We start from the raw sequence: 13,597 nt of genomic DNA on the forward strand, positions 1-13,597 counted from the left end.
CAAAAGTGTCCCCATTATTTATTAGATAGATGAATTTAAGAGGCGGTACAGCAGCTCGGTGAGGTCAGTTCAGAAGTAAGATGATCGACACCTCAAAATAAATTGGAGCACATTGAATCATTAATCGCGTCGAAACGGGGAAAGGGTGGGCGGGGGGGGGTTTGATTTCACTCTTCCATTTATAAGCGAAATAGTTGACCGCGCAAAAGCAAGAAGTTGTTCCACCCCTCCCAGGAGATTTCGCAGTTACCGCGAGTACTCTAAATTGCGCAGGTTACCGTAATGACGGCGCGCCGCGCCGCCTTGCGTCATGACGTCACACTGAATGTAGCGTCATCCTTCCCGGAGTAGCAGAGCGGCGCGCGGCCCTTTCTTCCCTGCAGCTCCAGCCCTACTCCCCCCCCCCAGGTTGAGTGGATCCCCCCCCCACCTCCACCCCAGCGTCCTTTCTCTCTTCACGCCGCGACTCCGAAGATGCACGTTCCGGGCGTTTCTGTCTGCGTGCTGCTCCTGGCCGCGCTCGGCGCCGAGGCGGCCGCCGGCAGCCTGGCGAACGAGGAGGTGAAGAGGACCGTGGACCTGAGCTCCCATCTGGCCAAGATCACCGCCGAGCTCCTGCTGTCCAACCAGGGGGACCCCGCGCACAGCTTCGTCCTGGCCGTGGAGCCGCACCTGGCGCCGCACCTCGCCTACATCGGCGCCTCGGTGAGAGACTTTAGCGAAGGCGCCGAGTGTGCTAGCTGTAGCGCGCTGCTTGGCGCCCACGCAGGGAAACACGCCGGGGCTGCTGACGCCGGCCTGGGGGGGGGGGGGTTTCTTTGTGTGTGTGCGTCAGGGCGTGGGGCTGCAACATGGCACCGATTCACCGCAGATGCGTTTAGTAATAGTTGGAATTGTTGCGGTTTTAGTCAAACTGGACGTTCACTTCCGCAGTGCCGCACGTTCTGTCAGTGAGCGAATGACACGTATGCGCTTGTCTGACGCCTTCCGGCTTCCGTCCGGAATGAATGGCTCCGACCGCACGGATTCAACGCTGATAAACACTCGGGGGTTTAAGGCGTTTATGTTTAGGAGATTTTAATAGACCTCTGCAGCCAATTGTTATGACTTATTTTTTCAATAAATTGCGGCATCCCCATAGCACAACGATATCTAACATTTGCTTCGCGAGAAAACGGGTCATCTATTCATCCCCGAAGGGAAATTGCGCCGTTTACAGCAGCATACATCACCACAAAATAGTCAATAATAATAATAATAAGAAATATAGCTGCAGGGAGAAGTACAAGGGGTACAGTTTAGACGTGTGAGGTACGTGTTACATTTTTCCTAGTGTCCATAAAATACACCATCCTTTCGTATCGACAGCGTTTACGAACTTCTGAATTTCCACTATTCCACAATAATGCGGTTCGACTATTTCACAAATGTATCGGTGGACGACTATTTATTTGTAAATGCAATGAAAACAGAGGTATCACGCCATAGAACGCACAGTTCATAAATCTTGTTCATAACGTTTTACAGAGGTTTAAGTATGGCGGTTGCTGGTGCTGCATTGACTCCTTTGTTCGACCGTCACCGTGGACTTACGTTACTGACGGTTGTGTCGGTTAGTCCTTGGTTCCCAGAACAGCGTTTTAAGAACTACAACTGTTCCTAGATCTTGCAGTGCGGACAGGTTCCTCCAAAAAGCTCTTAGAACTATGACAGAAGCAGTTTTTGCACCGCAAGAACGGCTTCTGCGACTGATTACAGTTTTCAGAGTTTGCGTTAAACACCGCATCGACTCCAGCTGTCTCTGTTTTTCGAACAAGCTTAAAAATATGTGCAACGCTACGCGGAGCAACCACTATGCAGTCTACAATGCCCAAGTTCAACGCGAATGACCACCCCCAGACGACGCCTGGACATACACCGATCAGCCACAACATTAAAACCACTGACAGGTGATGTGGATAACGTTGATCGTCTCGTTCCAATGGCACCTGTCAAGGGGAGGAATATATTAGGCAGCAAGTGAAGAGACAGTTCCGAAGTTGATGTGTCGGAAGCAGGGAAAATGGGCAAGAGTAAGGATCTGAGCAACTTTGATAAGGGCCAAATTGTGATGGCTAGACGACTGGGTCAGAGCATCTCCAAAACGGCAGGTCTTGTGAGGTGTTCCTGGTATGCAGTGATTGGTACCTACCAAAAGTGATCCGAGAAGGACAACCGGCACCAGGGTCATGGGCCCCCATGGGTTCCTTGATGCACATGGGGAGCGAAGTCTAGCCCGTCGGGTCAGATCCCACAGAAGAGCTGCTGTAGCACAGATTATTGAAAGTTAATGCTGACTATGATAGAAAAGTAGGTGTCAGAACACACAGTGTATTGCAGCTTGCTGTGTAGACGCAGAGTGGTCAGAGTGTCCATGCTGAACCCTGTCCACCGCTTAAAGTGCATCACAACTGGACCATTGAGCAATGGAAGAAGGTGGCCTGGTCTGATGAATCACTTTTTTTTTTTACATCATGTGGATGGCCGTGTGTGTGCATAGTTTATTTTGGGGAAGAGATGACACCAGGATGCACTATGGGAAGAAGGCAAGCCGGCGGAGGCAGTGTGATGCTCTGGGCAATGTTCTGCTGGGAAACCTTGGCTCCTGGCATTTATGTGGATGTTACGTTGACATGTAACACCTACCTAAACATTGTTGCAGACCAAGTACACCCCTTCATGGCAACGGTATTCCCTGATGATAGTGGCCTTGTTCACCAGGATAATGCGCCTTGCCACACTGCAAAAAAATTTCGGGAATGGTTTGAGGAACATGACAAAGAGTTCAGTGTGTTGACTTCAACTCTAAAAATCCCAATCTCAATCCAATCAAGCATCTGTGGGATTTGCTGGAACAACAAGCCGATCCATGGAGACCCCACCTCGCAACTTACGCCCCATTACCGTGAAATAACACGGGTCCTCGTTTATCGACCTGGTCCTAGGAACGGAACTCGGTTGTTGATTGAGGAGTACCTGTATACCAAATTGGATGATGATATCACAATGCGCGATGCTCCAACTACTTCTGGTCCTTCCACTCCACTACTTCCAGGTCCTTCAGAACTCATTCAGAAAAACATTGTTTTTTTCCCCCCTAACTCTTCCTACAGATATGGTCCAATGTTCATCAAACTTGGACCACATCATGTCTGGACTGCCCCGAATACAAGTTACTGGTTTCGCGTCCGTAGGTTTCACCGTATCTGACGGTCAGACACTTTCAGCCAGAGAATGGCTAGAATAATAATAAATATAGCTGTAGGCAGCAATACACAGGGTCCAGTTTAGTCGTTTTAGGTACATATTACAGTTTTCTGGGTACTATGAAACGCAGCACAAGTTACAAAAAGCAGCCGTCTGCATGTGGCTGTAAACCAGGGTTTATCATGTGTTGTAGTGTGGTGTGTTGTGTGACAAATAAAGACTGTTTCTTCTTCTTCATTGCTGTAACTCACTGTCATGCTTTTGCAAATCTACTCTCAGAGGCTGATATGTGACCTCTCAGTGTCGGTTATCCAGACTGTGATACGAGGTCTGTACGGTGCTATAACCGTGATCCTCGCCGCTCACTGTGGGCCGTTCGCCACCCAGTAGGATGGAACTTGGTCCCTCCGAGTCCGCCGTGTCCACCACCAGGTCGGGGCGGGGGGATGTTTTTTTTTTTTTTTAATTTTATTTTTTTTACGTTGGTTTAATGTTTTGAAAATACATTATGTATAAATAATAAGTTTACTTTAAGTTAGGTATCTTATATATGTATCGTGTTTAATTCACATGAGCATTTCTCATGCTTGAGCATGTGTTTGACCAATCGCTGTGGACTTAACGTCTGGGCAAATCACTGTGCACTAATGCCACTGAATGTTCCCCCCAAGAATGCTGTTTTAACAATTATGACGGTTTCTGCATCATGCAATGTGGACACAAAAGAAAGGGACAGTTCCCCCAAAGGTTCCTCGAACTTCCTGCGGTGCGAAAACGCCTTCTGTGACCCATTATAGTTTTCGGGGTTTTGTAAAACGCAGCACAAGTTAGTTTTCCGAGCTTCCACTGAACGCGGCAGCAGCTCGGGTTGGCTGTCTACGCGAGTTCTCTGTGAACGCCATGCAGTCACATGATGATGTGACAAATCGCCCTGCTCCTGAAACTAATCAAATCGCGTCAACATTCCCCAATTCCGGTAAATTTACAGCAGTATTTCACCAAACTCGAACAACAAGATGTCTGAACGTTCCCGTTCTGAGACCTCGACCATGTCTGTGTGTACTGTGGTTGCCGTGTTTCAGATACTTTTAGACCGAAAAATGCCAAGAAGATTAAAACAAAAAAAAAAAAAATTTGCAGTTTCGGTTTTTCAGTAATATCTGCTCTGTATGTACATCGATTTGGATGGAATTTAAACCACGAGATCCTTGTTAGATTGCCGTTTAAACAACACCTCAACCGTGTTCGTAGCTTATGCCGAAGTATGTTAAGTAAGTTTTAGCCCGGTTGGACATATTTCGGCGTCAGATGTACTGGCCCGTCTGTGTTAAAGTCGCTCAAAATTTGGTCGGTTTTGCGCTAATATCTGCTCCGAATGAGGATCGATTTGGATGAAACTTCAACCACAAGGTGGTGGTGTGTTATGCCAAAGTTGGTGTTCCAGGTAGTTTTAGGCTTCAAAATTCCGAGAATATTTTTTCCTGAACAATAACAATAAGGGCCAGCCAAACAAAATAATAGGGCCCTTCGAGCTGGACCCCCGAACGAGCAAAACAATGAGGTTACAGCCCTGTGGGCTGGACCCCAAAATATAGCTGCAGTCAGCAATGCAAGGGGTCAAGGACTAATACAAATGTATTTAACTGCCTTTCCAAACGTGTATTTTTCCACTTTAAACCCTTCCCTGTCACCACTCTTACGGTAAATTCCTCCTCCTTTTTTCAAACTAAGTCGTTTGAGTTTGTCTGTTAACCAGGGCATGTCATTGTTATAACTTACCGCGGTGCGTGTCTAGGAGTTTCCCAGCGCAGCACGGGGAACGGCGTGATATACGTTGTGCACGGTGCTCGACTAGTGATCCAGCGTGTTCTCTCTGCTCGGATAGTTAATCAACTGCTTATATTTCGGGAGTTTGTCTTAAATTCCCCTTTGGTGTAATCCCCGAGGATGACAAGGACGGGGTCTGGGTGCAGTGAAGATTCTCTGTGACCAATCGGTAGTCTGCAGTAGAGCTACAACGATTAATCGATTAGTTTCCAACTATTAAACGCCTACTATTTTGATAACTGATTAATCGTTTTGAGTCATTTTTTAAGAATGAAATTTCCAAATTCTCCAATTCCACCTTTTTTTAAATGTGAATACTTTCTGCCTTTTTTTGTCCTGTATGACAGTAAACTGAATATCTCTGAGTTGTGGACAGAGCAGTACATTTGAGGAGATTGATTTGGGAAACAGTGATCGACATTTTTCAGCATTTTCTGAGATTTTATAGACAAAGCAAATCGCTTAATCCAGAAAATAATCAACAGATTAATCGTTAATTAAAATAATCGTGATTTGCAGTCTAATCTAGTCTCCAGTGTATTCACGTGACCTTTTGTTATCGCCAACAGGGGTAACAAAACACTTGTTTTTTTACTAACTTCTCCAACAAATATAGACCAATGTGGATCAAACTTGGATCACGGCGTGTGTGGACAGCCCCGAATACAAATCTCATTTGTTCCTGTCCGCGGGGTTCTACGGTTTCTGATTGCCAGATTCTTTGACATGTTATAATGGCATGGAAGATTAATAAAAACAATAGGGTTCACGCCCTTCGGCTGGACCCATGATAAAAATCTGAACAAAAACAATAGGGTTCCTGTACTTTGTGCTGGACCCTTAGAAAAGAATAGGAAAAGTCCAACAAGCCTAAATATTGACTAAAAAGTAGGACAACAAATCTAAACATCTCCATCAACAATTCACATTCTGACAAAAGAAGGAAATTGTCTACGTTTGAGTACATATAACATCAAATCTGTACATACACTGTGTGCACCAGGTGTCTGTCCAGTTTTTGACTCATATAAATGAATAATAGTAAATGTACATAACATATATGCTAACGGTCACCTCTTTTCAGGTAAAGGGTGATGAAGATGAGGATGGCACTCTGGAACTGAAACGGACGACAGTACATGGACAAAGGTAAAGACTCCATCACAGCTTTTTTTTAACCAACCAACAAATAAAATAAGCGATTATGAACCAGAAATCTCACTTATGGAATTTCTCTTGCATACGCCTTACACCCTTTAAAATGATAGACTTGTGACTCTGTATCTCATATCTCTTTTCTTTTTCCCTTTTCAGTGCGGAATTTTACAGTGTGCAGCTGCCCTCCACTCTGGCAGGGGGTGCTAAGCTGAGGGTGAAGGTGGAGATGGTGTTCAGCCATGTCCTCAGGCCTTTCCCCACCCACATCACCCAGGCTGAACGGCAGCTAGTGGTCTTTCAGGGGAACCACTACTTCTATTCCCCTTACCCAACTCGTAGCCAGACCACTCGTGTTCGCCTCGCCACCAAGACTGTGGAGAGCTACACCAAGCTGGGTAACCCCAGCAAGAATGATGAGATCATAGAATACGGACCCTTCCGTGATGTGGCCCCCTTCAGCGAGGTACGTCACAGGGCCAGGTTTTGGCATTCATCATTTGAAGCGGCACGAGCAAAGATCCGGTTTGAACTAATCTGTGCGGCCCCCCACGCTCTCTACCTTTTTAGGATGTGATGAAGATCCATTATGAAAACAACACCCCCTTCCTCACCATCAGCAGTATCACCCGCACCATCGAGGTCTCTCACTGGGGCAACATCGCTGTAGAGGAGACCATCGACTTGAGGCACACCGGGGCCTACCTCAAGGGACCTTTCTCGCGTTACGACTACCAGCGACAGTCTGACAGCGGCATCTCGTCTGTCAAATCCTTCAAGGTTTTCTTGCGTTGTAACTGACTCAGTAGTTGTCGCTTTTAACTTCACATCAGACACGATGATGAATTTCTCTCTCCTTCTCCTCGACAGACGATTCTTCCTGCGTCTGCCCAAGATGTGTACTATCGGGATGAGATCGGCAACATCTCCACCTCCCACCTGCAGATCTTGGAGGATTCGGTGGAGGTGGAGGTGAGACCGCGATTCCCCCTGTTCGGAGGATGGAAGACCCACTACATCATCGGTTACAACCTGCCCAGCTACGAATATCTCTACACCCTGGGTACGTTGGGTCACAGGTCGCCCTTGCCCACCTCTTCCAGCAGTACTGTTAGAATGTCTTTATTTATGTCTTCAAGAAGTTACTTGGAAGCTTAAAGCAACACAGTGTAATTTTTTTTTTTTTTACCTTAAAATAACAGCTTCAGAACCATTTTGATGTGCACTGACTTGTAATAGGGAGAATGGCACCTCTTTCATTCCCACCCACCCCACTTTACAGCACTACGCCACTTGCTTGATGTTTGGCTCCGGTAGTTACGTTTTTGTTTCCTGGTCAAAAAAAAAACCAATCAATTATGAACTTGCCAGTCAACATAGCCGCTCCACCTCCCCGACTGCACGGATGAAATCTCCTCAGCCGACACACGAGGCCCTCGCTTTCATTGCGCCACTGGGTTTGTTTCACCCTCTGACTCGCGCGTACGAGCCGATCTACCAGACCGATCACATCTGGTTCCTACACCGGTAGCAGGGGCCGATCCCTGTGCCCCTGGTGGAGCCATGGACTGAGTGCTCGCTGAAGCGCCGACATCCGTACAAGGGGAGCTGTAACCTTGGTGTACATTGTACTTGCTATTTTGACTGTTATGTCAAAACCGTACATGACCGATAAGGTCCAGTAAAACAAATGACTTCCCGACACCGGACCGAGTTTTACATCAATGGTGTAAAAATGCAAAAGCACTATGAAACTTTAGGAGCGGCTAATACCAAAAGTGACAGTGCTGCTTTAAAGGTAGTGAAAGGATTCACAGTGACACTTGACGATCGACCACAATCCTGGATGTTCTTGCTGATGGTGAACCATTTTTCTTCAAGTGAGGCCAATGCCTGGTTTCTTGATTTCATAGGTGACCAGTATGCGCTGAAGATGAGGCTGGTTGACCACGTGTATGATGACCAAGTGATTGATTCACTCACTGTGAAACTCATACTGCCAGAGGGGGCCAAGTGAGTCTTGTGTGTGTGTGTGTGTGTGTGTGTGTGTGTGTGTGTGTGTGTGTGTGTGTGTGTGTGTGTGTGTGTGTGTGTGTGTGTGTGTGTGTGTGTGTGTGTGTGTGTGTGTGTGTTTTCCAAGTGCAAGTCCGATCCCTGCACATTCCGGTTATTAATAGTTTTAAATTGCATTAGGAGCATCCATGTGGACACGCCGTACCCCATTGATCGCATGCCAGACCAGCTGCACTATACTTACCTGGACACCTTTGGCCGGCCGGTGCTGGTGGCAACCAAGAACAACCTGGTTGAGCAGCACATACAGGATGTCGTGGTAAGTCGAGGGTTTAAAACACCCCACTGAAATAGCTTTTGTCCAGACTTCCACATCTCTCTCTACAGTCTTTTCCAGGTGCTACCCTTAACATTTCATATTTTTCTTGGGTGTATTTTTAAGTTTCGGAATTTTGTCACGTATGCATTATTGCCTGTTGTTTGCTGATGCAGAGTTGCTCTTTGAGAAAATCACGGAGCTTGGATTTTCAGTCTCAACTATTATAACATAATACAACAGTGTTGAAGCTTGTGTACTACATTCAACTCTTTGGTTATGATGCCCGATTTATATCTAATTGGACTGTAGCCTCTGGTGAACCACCTTAACCTTGTCTGTTAAGCATCATGCCCAAGAGATGTCACAGAATGCCCAACATGCTCCCTTCTCCACTATAAATGGCATTTCAGAAGTGTAAGTTCAAAAGCCTCACACAACCTGCTATTCAACAGCATATCATTTTAACGGTAATAATATCCTTGCAAAGGCGTGAGCATATTCAATGTGAGACCTTTGAACTTGTATAAGATTTCCCTAACTCAGCACTTTTGAGTGTGTGTGTGTGACTGTGTCTATCCTTTAATATTTCAACACTATAAGTAGTATAAAAATAAATAAATGCAGAAAAGTTTAATTAGCTTTAGAATATTACTTAAGTAAATGAAAAGCAGCGGTTTTAATTTACTTGATTAATGTGTTTGAGGACAGCGTATTTATTTACAAATCCATGACATTATTTGTATACGTTACCCTCACCAAGGCCAGTTTATTTGTAGATTTACATGCGATTTATTTTTTATTTTTTAACCAGTTGATTATTCACTGAGTATCTTGGCAAGTCCGAGAAAGTAGAAAGGATTCCTTCCTGATGGATACATGGACAACACCAAACAAAGGCATTCATCTCCCGTGCCCCGTGTGTCCCACCAGGTCCACTACACATTCAACAAGATCCTGATGCTGCAGGAGCCTCTGTTGGTTGTAGGAGCCTTCTACATCCTCTTCTTCACCGTCATAATCTATGTACGCCTGGACTTCTCCATCACTAAGGTACTGTGCTCAGCGCTCTGGCTTGTGTATCACAAAACGAAGCTTGTGGGTTTTTATTATTAATCTTCTTGGCATTTTTTGGCCTTAAGGTATCTTGAAACACGGAAATATCGATGAACATTTGGAGCAGAAACGAGTGGAAAAACTGTTGCAAAGTTCCCAGAAGTTGAAGAACGTTTGCACGACTCGATAAGTTGGAGGAGCGGGGCGCTTTGTGACGTCATCATCTGATATGTCCAAGCATCCTCTCTGATGCCTGGACATATTCAGAAATATATAAATGGTGTCTATACTAAATTATGGTGTATTTTATGGAAACAGGGAAAAATGTAATGCGTACCTAACATGTCTAAACTGGACCCTGTGTTTTGCTGCCTGCGGCTATATTTTATTATTATCATAATGTCATAGCTAAAAACGACTTAAGTGGGCCATATAGTGGCCATTGTGTACTTTAATATTTTAATGAATTCACATTCTCTGTGAATATGTTCACCAATTAATTTGGGACGTTGTATGGTGGTTTCATGAGAATGACCCAGGAGCAGCATGGTATATTCATTTCATGTCTCCATTAGCAGCTAAAATTGTCACACAGCAGCACTAATGAATTGTGAAATCATTTCACCAATTTCATCGCTTTTTTGAAACATAAGAATTTTTTTTTCTAGGATGACTTTTTTTCCCTGTCTGTGTCCCTCCTCTCCCTGCTACCACCAACCAGCAGTCTGATCACTGGGAGCAGCATAGATTATGCCACGGAAATGTACTTTTAATTCAGCATGGTTGGAAATAGACACCTCATAATAGATCACAATGAGATTAATAATAGATATACTAATATAATTAGACAATGAGATTATAATATTATTATATTTGAATTAATAAAGATCACATTGAAAATGTATTCTATTTGTTTTGCATGAAGTCCTTGAAAGTGACAAAATAGTGCTTAAAAGGGTACTTGAAAGTCCTTGAATTAAATTTTCCAATGCCAGAATGACCGCGGTTTCTCACACACACATGTTTTTTTTTTCTATCCCATCGCGCGCCCCCTTCACACGGGTTTTGAACTGTCTGTCATGTCGCCCCCCTCGCTGATCAGGACCCGGCGGCCGAGGTGCGTATGAAGGTGGCGTCCATCACGGAGCAGGTGCTGACTCTGGTCAACAGACGCTTGGGTCTGTACCGCCACATGGACGAGGTAGTCAACCGCTACAAGCAGTCCCGCGACACCGGGGCCCTAAACAGCGGGCGCAAGACCCTGGAGGCTGACCACCGTCCACTCACCAACGACATCAGCGGCCTGCAAGCCCGACTCAAGGCTGAGGGCTCCGACCTGGCCGACAAGGTCAGTGTTTGGGTGAATGCAAGCCATGCAAACCAGTGTTTGTGAGGGGGGAATGTTTACTCCCTTTGGATGATCTGAGGTTTTTGTTGTTTTTCTCCAGGAGACATTAGAATGATCTTAAAAAGAAAAGAAAAAAGGATACAGGGTTCTTACAAAGTCCTTGAGGTGCTTGAATTTGAATTGTAATAAGCACCGTAATACCTTGAGAGCAGACAAACAGCGCTTCAAAAGTCCTTCTCAAGCACTATTTTCACGATCATTGAAAACCTGTGATATTCCCCCTAGTTTTCTTATTCAAATTTTAACTGTGGCAGATCTGCCGGCCTCACGCCACCCGAGTGGCATTTTCAGGGCCCTCCGACACAGAGACACAGGCGATGGGGTTGAAAAGTATCAGTTCATTGTAGAGTGGGCAAGATGGAACAAGATGGAACACATTTCATGACAATTGCTCCTCTCCTGTGTGTGTGTGTGGGGACGGGGGTTTTACCTGTTGCTTCTTGATCGCTCTTAACGAGCAACAGGCGCACAGCCACCCTGATCCCGGGCCCAATTACCTAGACCCAAGACAGGTATGGCTGCTTAAACCACACCACCCCCACACCACAGTAACGGAATAAAAAGTAATTAAAAATTTCCTCGGTTGCTTTCTACGACATAAATGATGCCAGGGAAATGTAAACTTAATCAAGCATGGTTGGAAATAAACACTAATAATATTAGCTGACAATGAGATTCAATAGGGTGGGTGGGGGTGTGTGTGTGTGTGTGTGTGTGTGTGTGTGTGTGTGTGTGTGTGTGTGTGTGTGTGTGTGTGTGTGTGTGTGTGTGTGTGTGTGTGTGTGTGTGTGTGTGTATTATAGAATATGCACTAATAAAAATAAGACTAAGATTATTTTACATTTAAATTAATTAAGATGACATTGAAAATGTGTTATATTTGTTTTGGGTCCTTGAAAATGGGAAAAAAAGCAGAAAAAAACAGCAAAATGGCTTTTTGTGTATCAGTACAAAGTGGGAACACTGGTGTCTGTATGGCAGGTCATGGTGTTTTATTATATAAAAAAATAATAATAATAAAAATCTAGGCACTATGATAAAGTCTATGAAATGATTGTTATCAGACAAACAAATTCCAGCACTCTTGCCAGAAGGAAACGATCTTCAGGCTGGAGCACTGGGGTTGATACAACTTTACCCACGTGCCAGCGTTAATTAGAACATCAGTGTGAAGCTTACTCAATTCTTTGTTTTATTTTGTATTTTTTTATTCCCCCCCCCCCCAGGTGGGCGAGGTCCAAAAGTTAGACGGGCAGGTTAAGGAGCTGGTGTGCCGCTCCTGCCAGGAGGCAGAGCGCCTGGTGGCCGGCAAGGTGAGGAAAGAGGCGTATATCGAGAGCGAGAAGACCCTGGCGGGCAAGAGGCAGGAGCTGGTCAGCCGCATCGACAGTCTGCTGGACGCCCTCTAGACGACCACACAACCTGACTAAACTACGCGAGCACTCATGCACACACAAGGCCCCCCTGTGAAATAAACGCAAAACTGACCATCCAAAAATACAGAGAATTACCAGGAAGTTAAGACGCGGTCGCATTATTGATTTCATTCCCGTTTGTTTTTTCTAGAGGTGCGTCAAAACACTGTGTGCCTTGTGAGAAAATGTGAGGCCATTCTGTACTCAATGTCCTTCACGCATGTCTGCTTGTCTCGGGTCTGTTCAGCTGTACTCGTCAAACACCCGGTTTATTTTTTATTTCATTTTTTTGGATCTTGACTTTTTGTATTTTGTCAGAATAGATTTGATTTGCCAGATGTTCTTCAGCCTCTGTCTCCCTACACACATGTTTTCTAAGGCTGAGTCCATAGTCCATCAGCACAACTGCAATTATTATAATTCATAAAAACTCTTTTGTGTTCCTTGCACTTGCCAGTTGCCCCTGACTCAAGCATATATTTGGACAAAATTTAAGCTCTGTCTGCCCAAAACTCCTGGGCATTTCTTTGTTTTTTTTTTGTTTTTTTTGTCATGTCCATCTAGGATATATTCAAACTTTCGTATGTGTATTTGTTTTTTTTTTTTTTGTTTGTTTTTGATCGTCCACTTGAGATTCGTTAATACATGACATTAGGAATAATGTTGTTAAATAAGTGCGTAATGGAGCACATGTTATGTTTGTGATGTGGACCGTGGAAAGGGGGACTCTCAAATTTGAAATAAAAAAATAAAGTGTGAGAAACTGGATCATTTGGTGTGTTTTTCATATTAACAATACATTTCAATAACCTTTGTTGTCCAGCGTGAACTACTTTGGAGACTTTATAGAGATGCACTACCTCATACTGACATGGGAGGGCGCGCTCACACTAAGACCTTGCAACCAGCAGGATTCCTCCATCCTGAGAACTATTCTATATTAAGACATTTGCCAGGATGCTTTGATTCATATGTCTCATTAATCAACACTATTTTTATATTGGAATGGTGCCAATGTTAAAAAAAGATTGGGGGTGGGGCACATTTACACAATTTCTTCAGCCCTGTATGATTCCGAGGGAAATTCCAGTACATTATTGCCTTCCAGTCTGAGCGGCAGGTCGAGGGCCGCGCCCCACCTAGCAACCTCCCCTAAACAAT

At 44.8% G+C, this 13,597-nt stretch overlaps 1 protein-coding gene across 1 annotated transcript; it reads left to right on the forward strand.

Moving 5' to 3' along the window:
• The first annotated feature begins 392 nt into the window (after positions 1 to 392).
• rpn1 (ribophorin I) lies at positions 393 to 13,204 on the forward strand. Its single transcript, XM_080001262.1, has 10 exons — positions 393 to 705; positions 6,158 to 6,222; positions 6,388 to 6,694; positions 6,799 to 7,008; positions 7,099 to 7,291; positions 8,142 to 8,241; positions 8,422 to 8,560; positions 9,491 to 9,610; positions 10,716 to 10,961; positions 12,248 to 13,204. Exons 1-10 carry the CDS (start codon positions 475 to 477, stop codon positions 12,428 to 12,430), a joined length of 1,794 nt encoding a protein of 597 aa, XP_079857388.1. The 5' UTR covers positions 393 to 474; the 3' UTR covers positions 12,431 to 13,204.
• Positions 13,205 to 13,597: the final 393 nt, after the last annotated feature.

The sequence above is a fragment of the Zeus faber genome, assembly GCF_960531495.2.
Source record: "Zeus faber genome assembly, chromosome: 5".
NCBI classification, from domain to species: domain Eukaryota; kingdom Metazoa; phylum Chordata; class Actinopteri; order Zeiformes; family Zeidae; genus Zeus; species Zeus faber.

Coding starts and splice junctions, on each gene's coding strand:
- rpn1 (XM_080001262.1), top strand. CDS start 475: ATGCACGTTCCGGGCGTTTCTGTCTGCGTGCTGCTCCTGGCCGCGCTC. Junction 8,242..8,421: donor ATACTGCCAGAGGGGGCCAA/GTGAGTCTTGTG, acceptor AAATTGCATTAG/GAGCATCCATGTGGACACGC. Junction 8,561..9,490: donor AGCACATACAGGATGTCGTG/GTAAGTCGAGGG, acceptor GTGTCCCACCAG/GTCCACTACACATTCAACAA.